The following is a 20,326-nucleotide window of genomic DNA, read 5'->3' on the forward strand; positions in this document are numbered from 1 at the left end:
GTGCAGGGTGGGGGAGAAACCAGTCGCAGCTGGTTTTGGAGCACTCTTGATGGCTCAACCACCCATTTCATTCACTGGCAGGGCTAGGGTCATCAGTCGCACCACAGGGGGCGGAGCCATCATTGTCTGGGGAAAACCAAGCCTCATTCAGGACACAGGTACACTCCACCCCAGCCATCAGCATGCTAATCTCCCACTCACCACCGGGCAGACCCATCCAGCCTTCCTGGAGCCAGGCTCACCAGCCAGCTCCAGCCAATCACACGCCAGGCATATTTTACACTAATATGCCAACTCCTAGAAGTGGCATTTGTACACAAGACACACTCATGCCACATACATCATTGCGAAGCATTCACTCTCACGAGTTCGCACATACCAAACTCGAGAATGCACACCTCACGCATCAGGAACTACCAGGGACACAGACATTCCCTATGCATTCCTACGGGAGGGCAGGCCAACCTTACTTCACGCACTCAGAGTGCGCACGCACTTTCCACTGGGACACAGTGAAAGTGTGCACAAACCAAAAATCATCATCACCAGGTCACCATTAAAAGCAAAAAGTTTAGGGGTGAACCTGCCAGAAGGGCCAAGTCCAACACTTGGCATTCGGTAAAAGTTAAGGTTCAAAGTCATCAACTTTCGTGTTATTGAACCAGGTTTGTGTTTATGATTTATAGTTCTTTTTGGCTGGGTTGAGCTTCCATGTCTGCATCATGTGCAAGCACTGTTTGATGCTTTGGAGATCTAAAGCATGAGAGCACCCAGCAGCTCCATGTATAGGTTCAAGATGACAGGAGAGAGTATTGAGCCCTGGGGACTCCATAGGTTATAGGTATCTTTGTGACCTGGAACAAACTGGTGTCAGTTGGAAAGGTAGAAAATGGTAGGGGAACATCTTCTGGTCTAACTCACTAGGTGTCCGTGGAAAGCACAGCTTTTCTAGATTGGACACTCCATGGTTTTACCCTCGTTGTCATAGTGGTGGTCTGATGAGGGAGCAGTAAGTGAGCCATTCCATGATCCCCATGTGTCAGACAAACTTTCTGACACATGGACTTTCCTAGTCTCTCTCTGAGGGTTTGATCCCAAGAGTTTGAGAGTCTTCCAAGTCGAAGCTGTTGAATCTCAGTTTTTGGGACAGCATTACACAGTCCTGGAACTGATAGAATGCTGAGGTAATCCAGGGCATACTGTGGCCAATAAATAATTCTCAAGTGAGTGAGTAATGGACTTGCCTCTTCTTTATTGAGGTCTCTTCTTTAAGCCTAACTTGTAAATTGGCTGGTATTACAGTTTTAAGAGCTGGGGAAATCATGGATGCATGTTTGAACTGTGAAAACGGTCGGACTTTTAGCAACGGGTGTGTGGACAGATTTTGGCAGATGTTGGGGTGTCGTTAAGTACCAATGCAATTTTCAATCATTAAATAGTCAAGATCAACAATTGCTATCCCTCCCTTTTCCTAGTCTCAGTCCTTGGAATTGGGAAAATGGTGGATGGCTGAGATGGCTGGTGGGGAAGAAGTGGTCAGTGTTGAATAAGAAAGGTATTGATCTACTGTGCAAAATACACTTCTCTCCCCGTATTGCAAGCTAGAATGTACTGTTCACTTCGGGGACAATGTAAGGGTTCTTCTGCACCTGGGAGCACTGCTTTGGGGCACAAGGGCTTCCAATTAAGGAACATGTTTACTTGCTGTGTGCTCTGAGCATAACTCTCTAACCAGGTAGTTTGGGAGGTTGGTGAGCAGGACACTCATTGATCTAAGTGGAGAAGTGTGGCTCACTGGTTAGAGCAGGCAGACCCTGAAGCAGAGGTCAGACCCGGGACCAGGGTTCAATTCCCGACGCGGCAGGGTCTTGAGCTCAAATGTCCATGGACTCGATAATTCTCGCTTCGGTGCCTGACCTAATCGTGGGTTCACACTCTGCAACTCTGGGCATTAAGCTTGCTTAATCTCCACAACGGCCCCCCGCGGCGGGATGCCTGGCTTCACCTTGGAGGTGTGTTATAAATAAGATAGAGGCGGAGTATTCCGGTAAGAGAAGTTTATTCCATTAGAAGATGACTCCACCCGTCATGGACGTCTGGTCTCCGTTAAGCCTGCGGTTACAATCGCTAACGGGAAGACACAGCCGACCGTGCACGAGGAAAGTCTTTGAATCACAACATGTTATAATACAGCATGCACGGGCCGAGGCTCGTGAATACATCTTTCAAAAAGAAACAAAGTTAGCCTCGGGCTTTGGCTCGTGATAAGACGCGAGTCGAACTCACGAGCCAAACCCCACGAGCTAAACCCACGTGAAAGTCAATGCGAGCGAAGCCCGCCATTACACCACCTTCCCCCTTACAACAGTCAATAAAAGAAAAGAAAAAAAAATAACATTGGATCTAACCAGAAGTAACACAAATGCCTAAAATCTAATGAACTCGTTATATCTCTCAGGAGCCCTGATGTGTCTGCCGAAAGAAGAAACTTTTGTGTGAGAGGGGACATCCTGGCTAACAACAACGTTTGCAGGATCCGGAGAAATCTCCCCTGAGAGTTGCACCGAAGACTGAGGAGCTTGTGAAAAGGAATGGTTAGGAACACTGGGAACAGAAGGAGCATCCATCCAAAAACTCCAATCCAAATTACTGGAGTAACCATTATGCTTCCTTCCTTTGATAATCTCTGCTTGGTGATCAGAGACTTTCACTAGTTGGCGTTTGTTCCACCAACCCTTTTTTCCCAGAAAGGCTGCTCCCTTACTTACTTTAATTACCTGAATGGGTGCAAAAAATTTTGAGCGTCCTTTCACTACTCTACCTGGACTCTTGATTAAAACCCAGTCACCAACCTGCAGGTCTACTAATTTACCATCTGAGGTACCATCAAACTGTAGCTTCATTTGACTCTGTTTTTCTAGAACAGATTTCTTAACAGAATCCAAATCGATAATTTTACCAGCAGAGTCCTGATGCAACCATGAAGGGAATAGGACAGAACGGTTCTCTCTACCTCTCAGCAAGGAAAACGGGGAGACCCCAGTTACGCAGTGAGGGGAGGTATTGTAGTGCCATACTTTTTGCTTTACAAAATCAACCACATTGTAACCACAAGAAATCGCCGTCTGAACACCCTCTTTAACCACCTTATTCCCCCTCTCGACGAGACCATTCGAAGCTGGGGAATAAAGAGAGACTTTGAGTTGTTTGATGTCTAATTGTTTCAAAAATTTAGACATCTTATCCGAAACAAAATGAGTTCCGTTATCAGTGACGATAAACTTGGGAGATCCCTCTAAATCAAACACCCTCTTGAGAAAGGATATTGTGGAATCTGAATCAGGAGTCTTAACAAAATCAAAGTACATCCACTTTGAAAAATAGTCCACCAAAAGAATAATGTACTTATTCTCCTGTTGAAGGATGGAATATGGCCCCGAAAAGTCTACCCCAACTTTCTCCCAGGGCGAACTAGGGAAATCCGTGGGATGTAGGGGAACTTTCAGTGTGCGCCAATGTTTATCGGATAATAAACACTCCGGGCACGAGTCAATCAAATTTTTAACTTGGGCATCAATTGAGGGCCACCAATAGCGCTGCTTAATGCGCATAGAGGTTTTAGTTGTCCCCAGATGCCCTTGATGTGCCTTATTAATAATAGACTCCCTCAGTTTAAAAGGAGGGACAAATTTCTCGCCTCTTCGTACTATGCCGTTCTCAACAGACAGTTCCTCAGAAATTTGGGCAAAATTACGTAGATCGCCATTCAGGCATCTTGGTTCAGGCCAACACCGTGTGGTAAACTCTATCACTTTTAACAACACATTGTCTAAAGCAGTGGCTTCCTTCCAATCGCCCTCAGAAATCACGTCACTAACTTCATCCACTGCATCCACAAAGGTAACACATTCGACGTCCTCTACAAGAAAATCCTCCTCATCGTCCTTCTCCATAGCCATTCTAGATAGGCAATCAGCCCGAAAATTCTTGCCACCAACAATATGCTTAACAGAAAAATTGAACTCTTGTAATTTTTAGACTAGTCTCATCAGTCGAGCTGACATGGACGCTGAACTGGATTTATCAAAGATGTAAATTAGTGGCTTGTGATCAGTGACCAACTCAAATCTCCTACCCCAAATGTACATTTTAAACTTGTGGACTGCCCAAGCACAAGCTAGAGCTTCCCTTTCGATAGTGCTGTACCTCTGTTCAAACTCTTTGAGTGCTCTAGATGCAAACGCCACAGTTTGTTCCTGACCATTCACCTTTTGTGTAAGAACTGCCCCTAGACCAGAAATACTCGCATCTACAGTGATAACTGAGGTGGCATCTTCTCTGAAGGCATGTATGGCTTTTGCGGAAACAATCATCTTCTTGATCTCACAAAAAACCTTGTCTAACTCCTGCGTCCAAACGAAACTAGACCCTTTCCTCAAAAGCTTTCTTAAAGGTTCCACTATTTGGGAATACGATTGGACAAACCTTGCATAATATTCTGCAAGTCCTAGGAAAGATCGTAAGGCATCCTTATCAGGAGGAGGTTTAGCGTCTTCAATGGCTCTAATGACTGAAAACTTGGGAGTGATACCTTGGTCCGATATTGTATGCCCCAGATAATCAATCTTGTTAACTGCAAACTTGCATTTGTCTGCGCGAACAGTCATGTTCCTAGACATTAAAATTGAAAGCACATTTCTAAGAATAATGTCGTGTTCATTTAATGATTTGGCAAAAATCAGGATGTCATCAAGGTATGCTTGCACACCCGCTATGCCTTGAAACATCACATCCATCAGCTTCTGGAAAACACTTCCAGCAGACGCTAACCCAAAAGGGAGGCGAAGGAATTTGAAAGCTCCGAAAGGAGTAATAAAAGAGGTAAGTTCTTGGGATTCCTTCGCCAAAGGCACCTGATGGTAAGCTGACCTCAGATCAATCAAAGAGAACCATTTAGCGTCGCCTATGTTAGCCAGAAGCTCGTGGATTCTCGGTAGCGGGTGACAGTCAACAATAATGTTCTTATTTAATGTGCGTAAATCCGCACATAATCTAATTTCCCCAGTCTTTTTGCGTGCGACTACAATTGGTGCGACCCATTGTGAAGAATTGATGGGGGAAATGATACCTTGTTTACACAAATCATCCAACATTATTTTTAATTCAGATCTGACACTCAATGGGACAGCTCTAACTTTATGACTAACTGGTTGTGCCCCGGGTATCAGTCTAATTTTATGCTCAAATCCTTTGACACTCCCAACCATTTCCATGAATACTGGTTTGAATTCTGACAAAATTTCTTGAACCTTTGCGTTATGATCATCAATTACAGCAACAGATAAATCAGATTTAAAGGTAGGTAACTTCCCCACTTTAATGGGGTTCTCATCACCTGGAACTAAATAAAGACCCATCAAGGCTAAGTCTTTCCAGCCCACGATGTCTTTGCCTTTTTCTGCTACATAAATTTTAGTGACGGTCTCCCTCCCCAAGCACTGGACTAATCCTACAAAATACCCTAGCATGTTAATATTCTTCTCCCCAAATGCTAGTGGATTAACATCAGATTCAATCAGTTCGACTCTTTTGTCCCATTTTTCGTAAAAGGTTGAATCTCTAAGGATAGTGTATGGGGAGCCTGAATCCGCCATGACTTGAAGGTGTACATTATCAATAATAGCTGCACATAGTGGACCCTTAATAGAATCAATGTCACCATTAGCATCAAGAGTTACGATAATGTTCTTAAAAGATTCAGTACATGCATCAAAGTCCACCATATTAACATTCGGGGGTTTCTTCGCGAATCTGCAAACCCCCTGAAAATGTCCAATTTTTTTACAAATAGAACATCGCTTCTTGAGGGCAGGGCAATTTGGTGCGTTCCCAATATGATCCTTTGAACCGCACCTATAACAAAAGTAAGTTTTTTTCTTTTGGTTAAATTTATTGGGTTGAACTCTGCCTTTATTAGCAATGGCACAGAGAGTTTCTCCTTCATCAGAGTCATAGCAGTCTATAGCATTAACACCCTGTTTAGGTTGGTCCATGACAACTTTGCTGGTTAATGTAGAACGTTCAATGCTAAGAGCAAGGTCTATGACTTCACTTAAAGATGGGTTCTTGCACCCCAGAATTCTCTGTTTAATCTTCCTTGATGCGCAATTAAATACGAACTGGTCCCTTATAAATTTATCAGGAGAAGGTTCGAAATTGCAAGTGATTGCTAAAACTCTGAGTGCAGCGATGTACTCTTCCACCTTCTCGTCCTCATTTTGTTTCCTGGCATAGAAGTTGTGCCTTTCTAACATAATGTTAGGTTCATCACAAAATTGCTTTTTTAATCTTGCAATGGCTTCAATGTAAACGTTCCAAAGATTGTCTCCGCTTTCATCTAGTGAAATAGGTGGTGCTATGGGAACAATACTCTTAAAGATTCGTTGACCAGCTTGTCCTAAGCAACCAAAAAGAATAGCGAATTTTCTTTTGTCAGAATACTCAGTGGCATCAATAGCAATTAAGTGATTCTCGAACAACCCGAACCACTCAGACCAAATTATGTCTGGAGTGCCTGGTTTGCTCAAGAAAGGTGGGGGTTGAGTAATCTGATGCCACTGGTTATTAGCCATGTTAAATATCAATGCAGAAATACGAGTGAGGTTTATAAATCTAAAATCACAATAACCTTAACATTAACAAGATGTCATCTTTAGTATGAGCATTTGTGATTTCAGGTGTGGAAAAGTTGTTTAAATGACGAGATAAATGTTTCAAAAACGTCTATAACGTTGTAAATATGCAAATTCAACAAATGAAAAAGCGTGCGTATCGCTGCAAAGATACGCTGTGCACAACCTTGTGAATATCCTGTGATTATCTGTTGAAAGCGTGCGTATCGCTGAAATGATACGCAATGTTTACATGTTGATCCAACAACAACGTGCGTATCGTTGAAAATGACACGCAATGCTTGAATCTTTAAAAGAAGTTATTTAAATGACAAGTGCGTTGTAAGTCGAAAGCGTGCGTGTCGCTGAAGTGACACGCAATGTTTTCAATTACAACGTGCGTATCGTTGGAGGTGCGCACAATAAAGAAACATTTTAAATCAACACAGTACCTTGTGGTTGCGTCTTGTAAACAGTCTTCGTACGATACCTCAATAAAGTTGTATGAAAGGATATCCAATGAGGTCGATCGTTTTGAAGAAGATTGCCACCGTCCAATAAGAGTTGCCGGTTGAAGAAATTTGTAGAGGCAGCTCTATTGATTGGAAAACCAAGAGATTCGACCGTCCAATGGAAATGCTTGTGATTGACGAGGTGCTGAATCACGGAAAAAATCAGCGTGGGTGGGGTGGAGTCTCCGTCTTGTCGCCAAAATATGTTATAAATAAGATAGAGGCGGAGTATTCCGGTAAGAGAAGTTTATTCCATTAGAAGATGACTCCACCCGTCATGGACGTCTGGTCTCCGTTAAGCCTGCGGTTACAATCGCTAACGGGAAGACACAGCCGACCGTGCACGAGGAAAGTCTTTGAATCACAACATGTTATAATACAGCATGCACGGGCCGAGGCTCGTGAATACATCTTTCAAAAAGAAACAAAGTTAGCCTCGGGCTTTGGCTCGTGATAAGACGCGAGTCGAACTCACGAGCCAAACCCCACGAGCTAAACCCACGTGAAAGTCAATGCGAGCGAAGCCCGCCATTACAAGGTGCCCTGTAGGGGCTATCTCACAGGGAAAAGCCAGGACGGGTTCCCAAGGCAAGCGCGGAGATACCCCTTCGGGGGTCGATTCAGGCGCTATATAAGAAACATAATAATAATAATAATAATAAGTGCTCATGAGATAATTTTTCTTCAACGAAAGTAACAAAAGCACATACACACAACTTCTGCCAGGTATGAGCGGGCACAGCGGAAGTAGACTGACATCAATGCACATAACATGTTGCCCTCATGCTCTGCTGCTCCATTTTATTTTACAGTCAGTGGTCACTAAACACATAGCTCTTGCCAAGTAAGATCGTAAAGACGTTTAGTAGATGGATTTGGTGGTGAGGGGAGACAACAGCAGGGCTTATTGTGCCATTTTTTTGGTAGAGAGGGGCTGCTATTCCTCTTTCTTTGTCAAAGCTTAGAAGGACTCAAGTGTTCAGCTACAGCTGCCAGAGCGTGGGGATGTATGAGGGAGTCACATAACCCCTTTAGATGGCTTAAGATTACGAATGTATGTTTGGGTTGTTTGTTTTCGACATTGCCAGTGTGTGGGATATTGTTGAGGATGGTTTTGCTATGGTGGCAAATGTTCACTGGTGCCTTCGGGCTTGTCCTTTCTCCAACCAAGTGGAAGGAAAGGGCTGGTAACAAGAGTGCTTACCTTTTGCACTGTAAAAAGTCTGGCTGCAGCCTAGTGGGAACAGGATGCAAGGTACCTAAATAACACTTCGGGCCCGAGGAGACAGAGACTCTAAGTAGGGACTCTATGGCCCATTTGTTCATTTGGGAGCTGATGACCTCTGGTGGTGTATTATTGTATTGGACATTATTTGAACAATGACAATTATGTTTTATTTTACTGTCCACTTCCACGTGCACAATGGTTTACACAATTACATCCACTACATATGACTTCTCTAATTACATGAAAAAGAGAACACTGGGTGCATGCGACGAAGAGTGCATGTAATGCTCTTCTGTGTGCTCAGCTGATGAGCAGCCTGTACAGTTTCATATTTCGTTGAAAATTCGAAAAACAAATCATAGTATGCCATAGGCTTGAACCCTTCTTGCCGCAGAATGACCCCTGTAACTACATAAGAAAAAAATGCTGAGCACCAAGTAATCACAACTTACTGAAAGGCCATTAACTCTGATGCTGGGCGCCTTCTTTTCTTACAGCCAATCCTTTATCCTTTAACAAGGTCTTCGTCATTGTTTTTGAAACCACAAAAAAGTAGTGTTCACTTACATGCAGATCCATCTCAGACAGGCTGATCAGCATTCGAGCTATAAACCGCTGCCAGAAACCAACTGGGACAAAACTCATCTTAAACAGCCTTTGGACACAATTTGTAGTCAGGTGTCGTAATTCATGGATGTCTAACCCTGGCTTGGCTGGAAGGAGATGAGGGAGGAGGTACCTGGAAGAAAAGCGATACAGTGATTCACTATTTTACCAGTTCAAATTCACAGAATCTAATTAGTTCATTCAATGAAGAACAACCCAAGATTACTTTTCTGCAAATAAATCACCTTTTAAGAAAAGAGCTCTTCATACATCCTTAATTTCTATGGCTAGTGGCAGTTGTTAAAATACAAATGTTAATGGTGAAAAGTATGCTACTGCAAACAACTTTCAAAAGGCCCATGCGTGCATGGCTGTCTATTCACAAAAGGCAATGAGAGTTACAAATAAACCATGGTAGACCTTGAGATTGAAGGCCTCATTTAAAGTTAAAACTGGCCAAATGTCACCCACGACTCTGGTGAAGGCCCTACTATGCCACACAACCAACCATGGAGGTGAAGCATTCTTTCGCATGTTGTATGGGAGAACTGGCCTCAACAAATGTGGGTACTTGCACTTGAAGCATATCTCAAAGACGGAGTATATTTACATGTGTAGGTCATTAAAATACAAGTGACCCTCACATGTTAGGAGCAGAGTTTCTCCCAGTACTTCAGGGACCCTTTCATGGCTTTCAGTAGAAGACTGTGATTGGTTTACATCGTAGTCTTCTATGTCGGTGTGGCTGCTGACAATGGGGGTCAACTGGTCAATCAACAATGGATAGCTGGTGCATCACCATTTTCAGCAGGTGAACACCATTAGATGGCAGTGCTCGTAGAGCCTCTCCCATTGGGTTTGTGAGCCTCATCCCTCATAGTAAACGGGTGAAACACAGAGAAGGGTGGGCAGGAGGCCCACAGCTCTATGACAGAGGTCCCACTCCCAACCTACTCAAAATCTGGCTCAAACGCGCTTTAGTACAGCAACAGATGTAGCCTAGATGAAACTGGGAGCCTTCTCTTGTCAATAGTTTATTTGAAAGTCATAAAACTGAACTCATAGAGCATATCAGTTCACATTGATGCGGACACTTAGTGTACTGCCCTACGTACAACCGCGACAGACATAGTTGACTTTTATTTTCTTGTGTCATGTTTATATATTTAAAGTGCCTCACTGTGTACAAACATTTTGGCAACATTTTAGTGCTATATATCACAGCTATAAAAATATATAAATTTTATCTGAGGATTATAAGTTTAGTAGTGAAAGAGGTAGAGAAATCCATGTTTTGTTCAATAAACGCAAAGAGGATGGCTTCCAAGCAGAAAATGAAAATAATTCAGAAAAGATATCCACTCTAAACACAAAATCCTACCGTACTTTCATTTCCATTTATTTTTCTAATTCAAGTTTTGTCAGTTTACGTCTTGCCGAAAACAAATGTAGAAAAATTAATTGGAAACGGAAATGGTATATCACTTATTGCTTATTTCAACATGTTAAAGTAGAAACACCACATTTCTTTACTTCCCCTGTCCCTACTTAGCCTCCTTCAATTGTTCTTTGCCAGGTCTCAAACCATTCTGAAGGTACAGAAAGAGGACATGTAAGTGCCATGTAAAACACTGGCAATAAGAAAAGAAATCACCACTTAAGAAGCCTTGGAAACCTACATGCGAGCAAAAATGTAAAACAGTCACTAAAAACACTGGCATGTTTAGGGAAGGCAACCCTAATGTGTGCATTGCAAGTGATTTGTATCAATGGCAAGTGTTTAGTTTTGACATTAAACTCTTACTCTTACCTATTGCTTCTGCGATCACTGTTAGGACACACAATGAAAGATAGATGAATATAACGCTATATAAACTCACCTAGACAAATAGATTCATCTAGCCCTCAGTATGAATTGTGCTGGGAGACTACATCGGATAATACTGCACCCAAATTATCAATATATTGGGGTACGGTAAAACCTGACGAAATGTGAGCAGCAAACACATGCAGGAATCATTGTGCATACATTGATTTCCGCTTTTGTAGCCCATTCCTAAGTGAAAAACTGTGGCGTGTTGTACATTTTTAAGTCTAGACTGGGCAGTGCATGTGCTGCTCTGAGAGCCATGCAGTAGTGGAGTATGTACTTGAAGCCCAGCAACTCTCCGCCCATATTTGTCATTGGCTATGTCATTGTGCACTGTAAATGCTGGCTTCTGATTCATTGTTAGGCGTCTTAGTCCCTCCCTAGTACCGCCTTGTCTTCATTAGAAACCTCCCATGAGGACTGGCCCTTTCACTTCGGTTGTTACACAGTACATCTTCTTTAGTCTGGAAGCACTATTTACTTTAACGATTTTCTCTTACTGCAGGCGCAGCAAATGGGTAACTCTTCAGGGGCTATGGGAGGCATAAGGGTGCACCTCAGAGATACCGTCAAGCATTTAGAATGCAATAGGTCTGAGTTTAAGCTATTGGCTTTGCAAATGACAATGCCTTTTATTATTGTTTTAAAAACCAAGGCATTGTCATTTACGATGCCAATTTCTCAAACGAGGGTAAATGCGAGACCTGTTGCATTGCAAATGCTTGTTGACTTAGGAATGGGGTTCAAAAGGTAAGTTGTTACATGCACAATGAGCCTAGCATAGCATGTGCTTTTTCTGCGCACATTTCGTCATGTTTTATACTTTCCCGGGTTGAGATGCACACAAAACAACTCGTCCATCGCAGTGTGCACTTGGGTTTATTGACACCGCGGGATTCCCGTAAATAATGTAAGGGGGGCTCCCCGTGATTTTATTCTTACTAGCGACCTACGGTAAATGCGAACGAGCCCTGACGCGTTTTCTACCTTGCTGGCAGTTCAGCCAGCTAAACTCTCAAAGGTAAACTAATCCAAAAGGCCGATTAACTGGAAAAGGCAGACACACATTCCAATAACTCCGGAATACAGATGGTTTGACTAGGAAGATTAGCTGTCATAAGCTTTTAGGCAACTTAACAAGAGCGGCCCCGCTGCCCTACTTTCAAAGGTAAACAGGAATTCGTGTATCAGAGAAAGGAATCATAATGCGGCGAGCTTAGGAGCTTCCACAAAGGATCAAAACGAGGCTGAGCCGCCCCTGCACTGCCAGACTGAGCATGCGTGCCTGAGAGTGCAGATGCGGTTCAAGATAATGCAAAAAAGATATCTGAGCTGCAGATTCATGCACAGATCTCTGTATCAAGATGAGATAGCTATATAAAAGAGATGCTCAATAACAAACCTAAAATCTGGATATGGGTTGTAAATTAAATTAAAAAAATGCAAAGCAGAGCTTTAATCGGATATTCAATGTACTGGCTTAGTACAAGTAACATAAGCATACAAGACTGACCGTGTCCAGGCAACGACAATCCGTTTTTAATTACAAAATTACAGGCTCTAAGACCAGAAGAAACCGTGAACACCGTGACACGGCCAAAAAGACCCAGACAATGCGTCTGGGGCTAACTCCAGAGCCCACTGAGTCCATTTTTGCTTTTTATTTTTAGAAAAACGATTCCATGTGGGCCATGTTTGATGTAATGGCACTATCTCCCCCCTCAACCCCAAAACAAACACAAGAGTCAAGAAACACTCTACAGCTCGCTGAGGTGTGGGTTGGGGGGGTCGAGATATTGTGAATATGGCATGGAGCTTAGAAAACACTTACAATATTTCTAATGTACATGGATTTAAGGGAGATCTTATTTATTTATTCCAACAATGTTTTCTTTAGGCCAACACAGGCAGCTTCTACACTGCTGCGTTTGCGACTGCATCGCTGACTGCATGGAGGCGCCTCTTCTTCTAGGCTCCCTGCATTGACCTCCAGGCCACCCACAGGGCAATAATCCTCCTACAACTCCAAGCTCTCCACTATTGTCGCAGACAGACCTGTGGCCCCCGAATGGCCCCCACCAGACTATCTCTTCTTCAAGACGGTCTCACATCAGCAGTTTTTTGGAGCAGTGAAGTCCTTGCTGTTCCAAAACAAATGACTCATTTAGGCACATACCACAAAATAAGATAATATACTTCTACGAGTAATATTCTGTCTGCCTTACACCCTTCTCCATCACTCCACTCTTAATTAGGCACCAATACAAGTTTCGTACCACATGATTGGGATGCCTCTCCGAAAGCCCATGCATGGCACTCAATGCTTGCTTTGTAGGCAACATTATAAACCTGCATTCTACCAATTGAACACAACTAACAGGGCAGCCTCTGGGTCAGTCACCCAGAGAGTGCTTCTGGCCCACTTCAGTGGTATGAAGCCATATGCAACAATAAAATATACTATACAATGTCTGCAGGTGTGGTTGGGTCTTACATCAGGACGGCAGCTTAAAAATCCAAAGGACAGGGCTCACACCAAGTTCATTATAGCCAGGGTGGGAGCAAGAGGCCAGCAATATGTACACAGTGAGATCTTCAGTGTATTAAAGAGTGTTTTCTTAAGATATTCTTTTTCCTATCAGAGGGAGGGCACTCTTGTGAGTTGGCAAGATAGGAGCACCCCTCTTAGTGCCTAATTTGTAAAATAATAAGTGCTGGGGCCTAAAGATACAGGGGCATATGTATCAAGCCCTTTTCCCGTTCGTAAACGGGCCGATTCTCAGAATCGGCCCGTTTGCGAATGGAAAAAGGCCTTTTGGGATGCATCATCCCAAAGGTGTATCGCAAATGAGAGAATCACAAAACTTGTGATTCTCTATTTTGCAATTCCATTTAAGAAATCGCACATTGCGTTTCCTTAAATGAAATGTATGAAGCACCTAAGTTGTGCGATTTCTCCTTAAGAAATCGCAAATTACCACAAACTTCAAGTTAGTGGTAATTTGCGATTTCTTTGAAAAATGCACTTTTTGGCATTTTTCAAAGTGCCATGTGGCACAAATGCTCATTTCAGGGGTGCATCAGGATGTCCTTTGGACACCCTGGCACCCTTGAAATTGCATTCTCAATTTGCGATTCTCAAATTGCGAATCGCAAATTGAGAATATCTTCCCATTCATTCCTACGGGCCTCCTGGCCCATAGGATTGAATAGGAAGTTATTCCTTAATTGCGATTCGCAATTTGCAATTAAGGAATGCCAAGAAATCGCGAACTCTTTGCGAATTTTGAAATACATCTTGTTTGCGATTCTCAAATAGCGATTCTCAAAAAATCGCTATTTGAGACTTGGAAATAGAATATTTGATACATATGCCCCACAGTCACAAACCTGCGGCCTGCACTATGGAATCTTGGGGGTGCGGGATAGAAATCCTGCATACTCTTGATTCTGCCTCCTGTGTCTTTCATCCACTATGAGACTCTCCCTGCTCACAATCGCGCTCTTTCACGATTTTTTCCATCTCTGCTTTCTTTATACCTTTTTTATATCTTCCCCTTTCTGTGAGGTGTGAGGTGGGGTCAAGAGTAGACAACATTTGCGCCAGCAACAATGTAATTTAGCAACACTAGTGTCAGGCTTCGAAAAAACAGGTCAGTCCCCTGAACGTATGTTTTTATTGGAGTAAAAATTAAGCAGTATGTAGATTTAATCCCACTTCAGAAGAGTTAAAGAAGGAAGGAGACTGCAAACTAGACACCACCACACAGGGACCATATGAGCTATGCAGCTAAGCACTCGCTCCTGTGCTCGGACTCCAACCAGTACATCAGAGGCTTGGATCCCAGTAAGTTCATGTGTGGCACTGAGTTGGGTGATAGCAATTCGCAATATGTGTGCACAGTACTGCTAACAATCGACTGCCAGGGACGTATGAGAAAACGAAGAGTAGTGAAATTCACAAAGTCTCAGGATTGCAAGAATAAAGGAAGCACGGACAGAGCACACTGGAAAACCTTATGAATGTCATTGACCGTGTGGACTTAAGTCATGAAAAAGTTAAGGGTGAGCCATACAGCAGACATACGGGTAAGCCATGTACCCTCGATCTGCTCAAAATGTGGTGACCTCAATTAGGAACATGGCAAGACCCAAAAAAGGGGGTGCGCTGTAAATGGAGTTTACGCTGCTGAGCGGGAGCTGATCAGTGGAGTAACAAGGATCAGAATCCCCGGGTGAGGAAGGTGCTTTACAAATGACAATTTATCAAATGAAGCTAGCAGTGGGGTCCATCTTTACACTTGTCTGTTTCTGAGACACTATTGAAAGCTTGAGCGCTAGGATAAGTCTGTTTGCATATGGCATCAATGTCCACACCAGCCTTGATAATCTGAAAAAAAGACTTTTTGCATGTCTTACTGAACTGGAATGTTAATCTGAAAGGGGAGTCTAATGCAAAGTGAAGCAACTGTGCTGGAGAACACCTGGATCCTTCAGCCAGTATGGGTAGGGTGAGGGCTGAAATCAACTGCAGATGTTTCGCCAAAAGGAGATATAATCTGACGATTGGTAGCAAACATATAGAAATTATGACTACTACCAGTTATTAATCCTTACAGGGCTAACGAGGATCAAGTGATAGCTTTTGATAACAGGATTGCAAAGACAAGTTGTTTTTCTAGGTTCCAAGGAAGAATATAGAGTAACGGCTGTTCAGGTTTACAAGACGGACCACTGGGGTTTACTTGTCCACCTTGCCTTCCATGGTAAAATAAAACAAACCAGCAGTTTTTCATCACTGCACAGGAGCATGTGGTTCATGGATCTTTGGAAGGTGTTGAGCTGGAGAATAAACCCCTCTGAATGATAGATTGTTTGACAATCTGGTAACCAAAGTTTAGATTATATGGTATGCAGAACAGATGTCTGATGTGATCCTGAAGGTGCAGAAAAGAGGACCAAACTACAGACCTACATAAGGATTGCCTAGTTGGTTGCACGGAACATTAACTTCAATAATAACTTGCCCCGTCATCACATATTCCATTAGAATCAATAAAGAAGGATTACGGTTCATCGCTATCAAGGGTCCCTATGAGAATATAAAATACCTATACAAATGTTCATGAATACCTTTTTTTCCAACCACAGAGGTAGGCACGATTTCTGATGTTTTAACTACTGAAATGTGTAAACTGTTAACATTGTGATTTGGGCAGTTATGGAAAGCTAAATGGTCTTCAGTGCCCGTTAAGTGTGTGTGTGTGTGTATATATATATATTTTTTTTTAGAGCTTTATGTAGCACAAACTCGACCCAAAGGTACTGGAACACTTCACATGAGCACAAGTTGCATTACAGACAGACACATTCATTTTTGGTTGGCACGGGGAGATTAAGTGATTTGCCCAGAATCACAGGATGTTGAGCGTCTCTGCCGAGACTCGAACCTGGTTCCCCAGCTTTGAGGTCGACCACTCTAGCTGTTAGGCCACACCCTCTCATTTCATTTCATTTGCATGCAGTCAACTCATCTATGTCATTGCACCCCGCCCTCCCCCAACATCAATGACCATGTTTGATGCCCCTCAATGATGTCTATTGCTTACCGGTTATTAGCAACAGGAAGTGCAATTTCAAACTTTGCAAGAAACTGGAAATACTGTTCTTCGGTTTGTTCAGTAAACCCAGTGCCAACCAGCAGCATCCTAAGGTCCTCTGATTTAATGACTCCATTTTTAGCCACAGACTTTGAGCTTCTGATGTTAATTATTCTCTCCAAGCATTCTGACAGCCAAACTGGATCAAGAAAGTACAGGTTTCTCAAACCATGGCTCGTGTCCGGGAAATGAAGCAATGTTCCAGTTTCAATCAAAAAACTGATGGCTGAAAAAGAAATCAATAGTTAAGAATAGTGCAACTCGACTTCAGAACATTTCACAGAATCGACTTTTTTCTTACATTTTATGGGATGTTATGAAAACTCTTCTATGCGGTCTTCTGTGGTCTTCTCAGTGCAAATAAGGTGCACTTGAAAGTATTTATAAACAAAATCAAAGAGCACCGTGCACTACTATTTGGGACTTTCATGTATGGCACCACTCATGCCATGAGGTAATTTATGTCGATTTATGCATCTATATAATCCTAAATTAAAAGATAACCTGTTGCTGATTACCAGCTGTAAAATACGTCTTCTTTTTATCCCAATATTCGGTTACCTGGAATCTTGTATTTTTGGATTACAGTTTACTGAAGCAAGGAACCCATATTCTGAAGTAGGAACTTCACATCAGGAGGGAATGGGCACATTTTTCACAGGTACTGTTTCATAATCTTGATCTAAAAATGTCCTTTTACAGAAGATAATTGAACAATAGTATTCCAATAAAAGTTATAATCAAGTCCAGTACCCCATATCTTGGGTTAGTAAGTTAAAGCACATGGATAAGCAATATTATCACATTTGATAACTCAGACTGCGACAGCATGAACTTGAGCCGTACACGTTGTTCATTTTAGTTAGCCATTGCATCACATTCTTTGTGACTAACAACTTCACACCGGCAATTGGGACCATTAAGCTTTAGACAAGAAAAAGGATGTTCTGTGAGGATTGGGTCGCCATACATTCTATCCTCCTACTGTGTTCCTATTTAGAGACTCAACACTATTTTTTGGTTCCAAAAAGGAGCGTGACTCTTTGATTAAGAAGTGGACAATGCACACGCTATTGAAGTAATCCAGCCGGCTGATGTCTAAACATCCAGAAATCTGGACCTGAGTGAGAGTTTGGAGGACAGGGTACTAAGTATAAATGTAGCAGGCCACATGTCTGCTAAACCCATGGTTTCCCTGCTCTATTGAGTGGTGGGACGAGCGCCATGGTTTCAAATGCGGAAATATTTGACCAATGATCCATCGGACACTGGACTGTCAGTCAGGCTCTGCACCTCAGACTGTCTGGTCTTTTTAAAGCAGACCTTCAAAAGTGTTTTTTACTTATTCAGGGCCACCAGGAAAACTCCAGATTTTTTTTAACTAAATAAAGAACTTTCCTGACTGGGAGCATTAAACATAGTGCCTAAAGTTTGAGTGCCTTCCGTGGAATCTCTATGATGGAGGCTCTGCTGAAGGCCAAGAGATCTGAGCCAGCCTCGCTGAGATACAAGTACGGTGATCAATGGTCCACCATGCCAGCGGATTTACAACCCTTCTCTGCCCTGGTAGAACATTAGATTGTCTGCCATGCTCTAACTTTGATCCTCTGTCTGCTTATTCTCTTAGATCTCCTAAGACGATGCACCCGAGTTACTCCACAAATGCAGGAGCACATAGCTACGGTAGTAAAGCAGCTCTCATACTGAGTACTAGGTTGTGTGTATACCATCCATTCACAAGCCTTATTTTACAGTGGCCTCTGCCCACGTCTCCAAACCACTCAGAATGGGAATTGATTTTTAACAAATGGCTCTATAACAGCTATGGTCTCCATTACATTTCAAGACAATAATGTGAGACCTCTCACCAGCAATGCAGAGCGGTCTCAGTTTTGAATAGGAGAATGGAGTCAATATCGAACCCGTCATCTGTGTTCTGCCTCTATGCAGGGGTAATCACAACAATATTTTAACTCCCTAAATACTGCCAGGCTCCACTTCACACTCCACAATGAGGCTTCTAGGAGCTCAGTATCCCAATGGGGTCCCACAATGTCAGGAGGCCATGGCCATTGTCCTTTTCAACATTCCCTGGAATCTGCAGACAACTATTTCCACCGGTACTATAATTCTTAGTAGCATCTTTATTTTGTGTTGTGGCACAATTAAGGAAGACTACTTCCTAACTAAGAAGCCCAACATCCAGTGGAAATGCATACCACAGCATCGCCTGGACAGGCTGACCATGAAAGATTACACCACTAAATGGACAGACAGATTAAGAGAGCCCTGGACCCACTTGGGCAGGCTTATCTTAATCATTCCCCTACAACCATAATTACACAAGTGACCCTAAACTCGTTACAGTGGAACCTGACCTGCCAAACACACACACACCTAAACATCACTCCTAAGCCTCCGTTCCATGTTACAAAAACAGTTCCTCTTTCAACATTGATCTACTACAAACAGAATTACGCGTCATACGGAGACGCACCTGCCTGCAGGTCCTCATAGTCACGGATGTCATTCCCAGGGCTCTGCTCGATTATTTGCTCAATCTGGAGGTCGGTCAGGTACTGGACATTATCAGTCTTACTTCTTCGTTTTTGTTCAGCCAGGATGGATTCCTGGAGGTTGAGGTAACTTTTGGGTACCTGCACATTCCAACGAGTAAAAGATGGAAATGGAAGAATGGGGACCACCATTAGTCACTGTAAGATTATGTTACATTACCTTTAAATAAAACATATATACAATTGCTCGTGGTGATTTACTTATTTTGCAAAAAGCAAGGGAAAAATAACATTTGGTGCTTTGCATTGTCAACAGTTATATAGATTACTAATATCTATTTGGGTATGCATGATATGGTGTTCTTACTCTACCGCTTTATAAAGACTAACAGAGGCTTTTTAGACTCAGGTGGGAGGCCCGCTTGTGCATTAGGGTGCAGAGGCCATTGCCTCGACCACTATCTGGAGTGCAGCCTACCCTATTTATTGATGCCTCCCTAGCTAGCAGAAAACCCTGTGTTGAGAAGAGAGCGGCCTCAGCTCAACTCACAGAGCTGGGAGTTTGCTAATTGGACGTCTTTCGCCCCAACCTCAATAAGGTTGGAGATACATCCTTGTGACCTGCCAGCCTCTTGGTGGAGGTCTACACTAGCAGAGCCAGCATAGGCTCCACTGGTGTAAACATAGGGCTCTTCTGACTCTAAACAAAGCGTGGAATCCATGAGTTTGGTGGGGAGGGAGAGCCACTGATTAAATGCAGTGCTCCTGCTTCACCAATCTCTAAATGAGGCACCAATTCAATTGTATTCGACTGCTAGTCAGTTTCAAGAAACACACGCCTTTTCATCCCACCCTAGTCAGAGGTGTGGTGCAGCGGCCAGGGCAGCTGACTTCGGAGCACAGGGTTTACAGTTCGATCCCCGGCGGCAGCTCAGCACCTTGTGACTCTAGGCAATAGCTCACTTAATTTCCACGACGGCCCCCAGCACCTTGAGACCCGTAAGGGTGAGCAGTTGGTGCTTTACAAATATGGATTTTTACCTCCACGGCAGGAGATTCCACCCTATAGGTCCCTGGTTCCCTCTCCTCAGACCCACCACGTCTTGCATTTGCTCCCATAACCACAGACTTCCGTTTGTGATCCCCGATGGGCAGGCGTGGCATAGTTTTCTTTCTACTACTACAGTAAACAGCTGTTGTGCTAGCTTGAACTGAACGTTGCTGAGACATGTGCCATATTTTGTAACAAAATGTCAAAGATAC

General features: G+C 43.0%; 1 protein-coding gene across 1 annotated transcript in view; it reads right to left on the minus strand.

Annotated features, from left to right (window-relative positions):
* LRRK1 (leucine rich repeat kinase 1) overlaps positions 1 to 20,326 on the minus strand; it is a 758,414-nt gene that overhangs the window by 195,113 nt on the left and 542,975 nt on the right. The window contains exons 19-21 of the mRNA XM_086958057.1: positions 19,045 to 19,204; positions 16,497 to 16,773; positions 8,979 to 9,150 (exon numbers count right to left, since the gene is read on the minus strand). Coding sequence (XP_086814183.1) covers positions 8,979 to 9,150; positions 16,497 to 16,773; positions 19,045 to 19,204 — 609 coding nt within the window. The remainder of the gene's footprint in view (positions 1 to 8,978; positions 9,151 to 16,496; positions 16,774 to 19,044; positions 19,205 to 20,326) is intronic.

The sequence above is a fragment of the Lissotriton vulgaris genome, chromosome 2_1 (genome assembly GCF_964263255.1).
Source record: "Lissotriton vulgaris chromosome 2_1, aLisVul1.2, whole genome shotgun sequence".
Classification (NCBI taxonomy): domain Eukaryota; kingdom Metazoa; phylum Chordata; class Amphibia; order Caudata; family Salamandridae; genus Lissotriton; species Lissotriton vulgaris.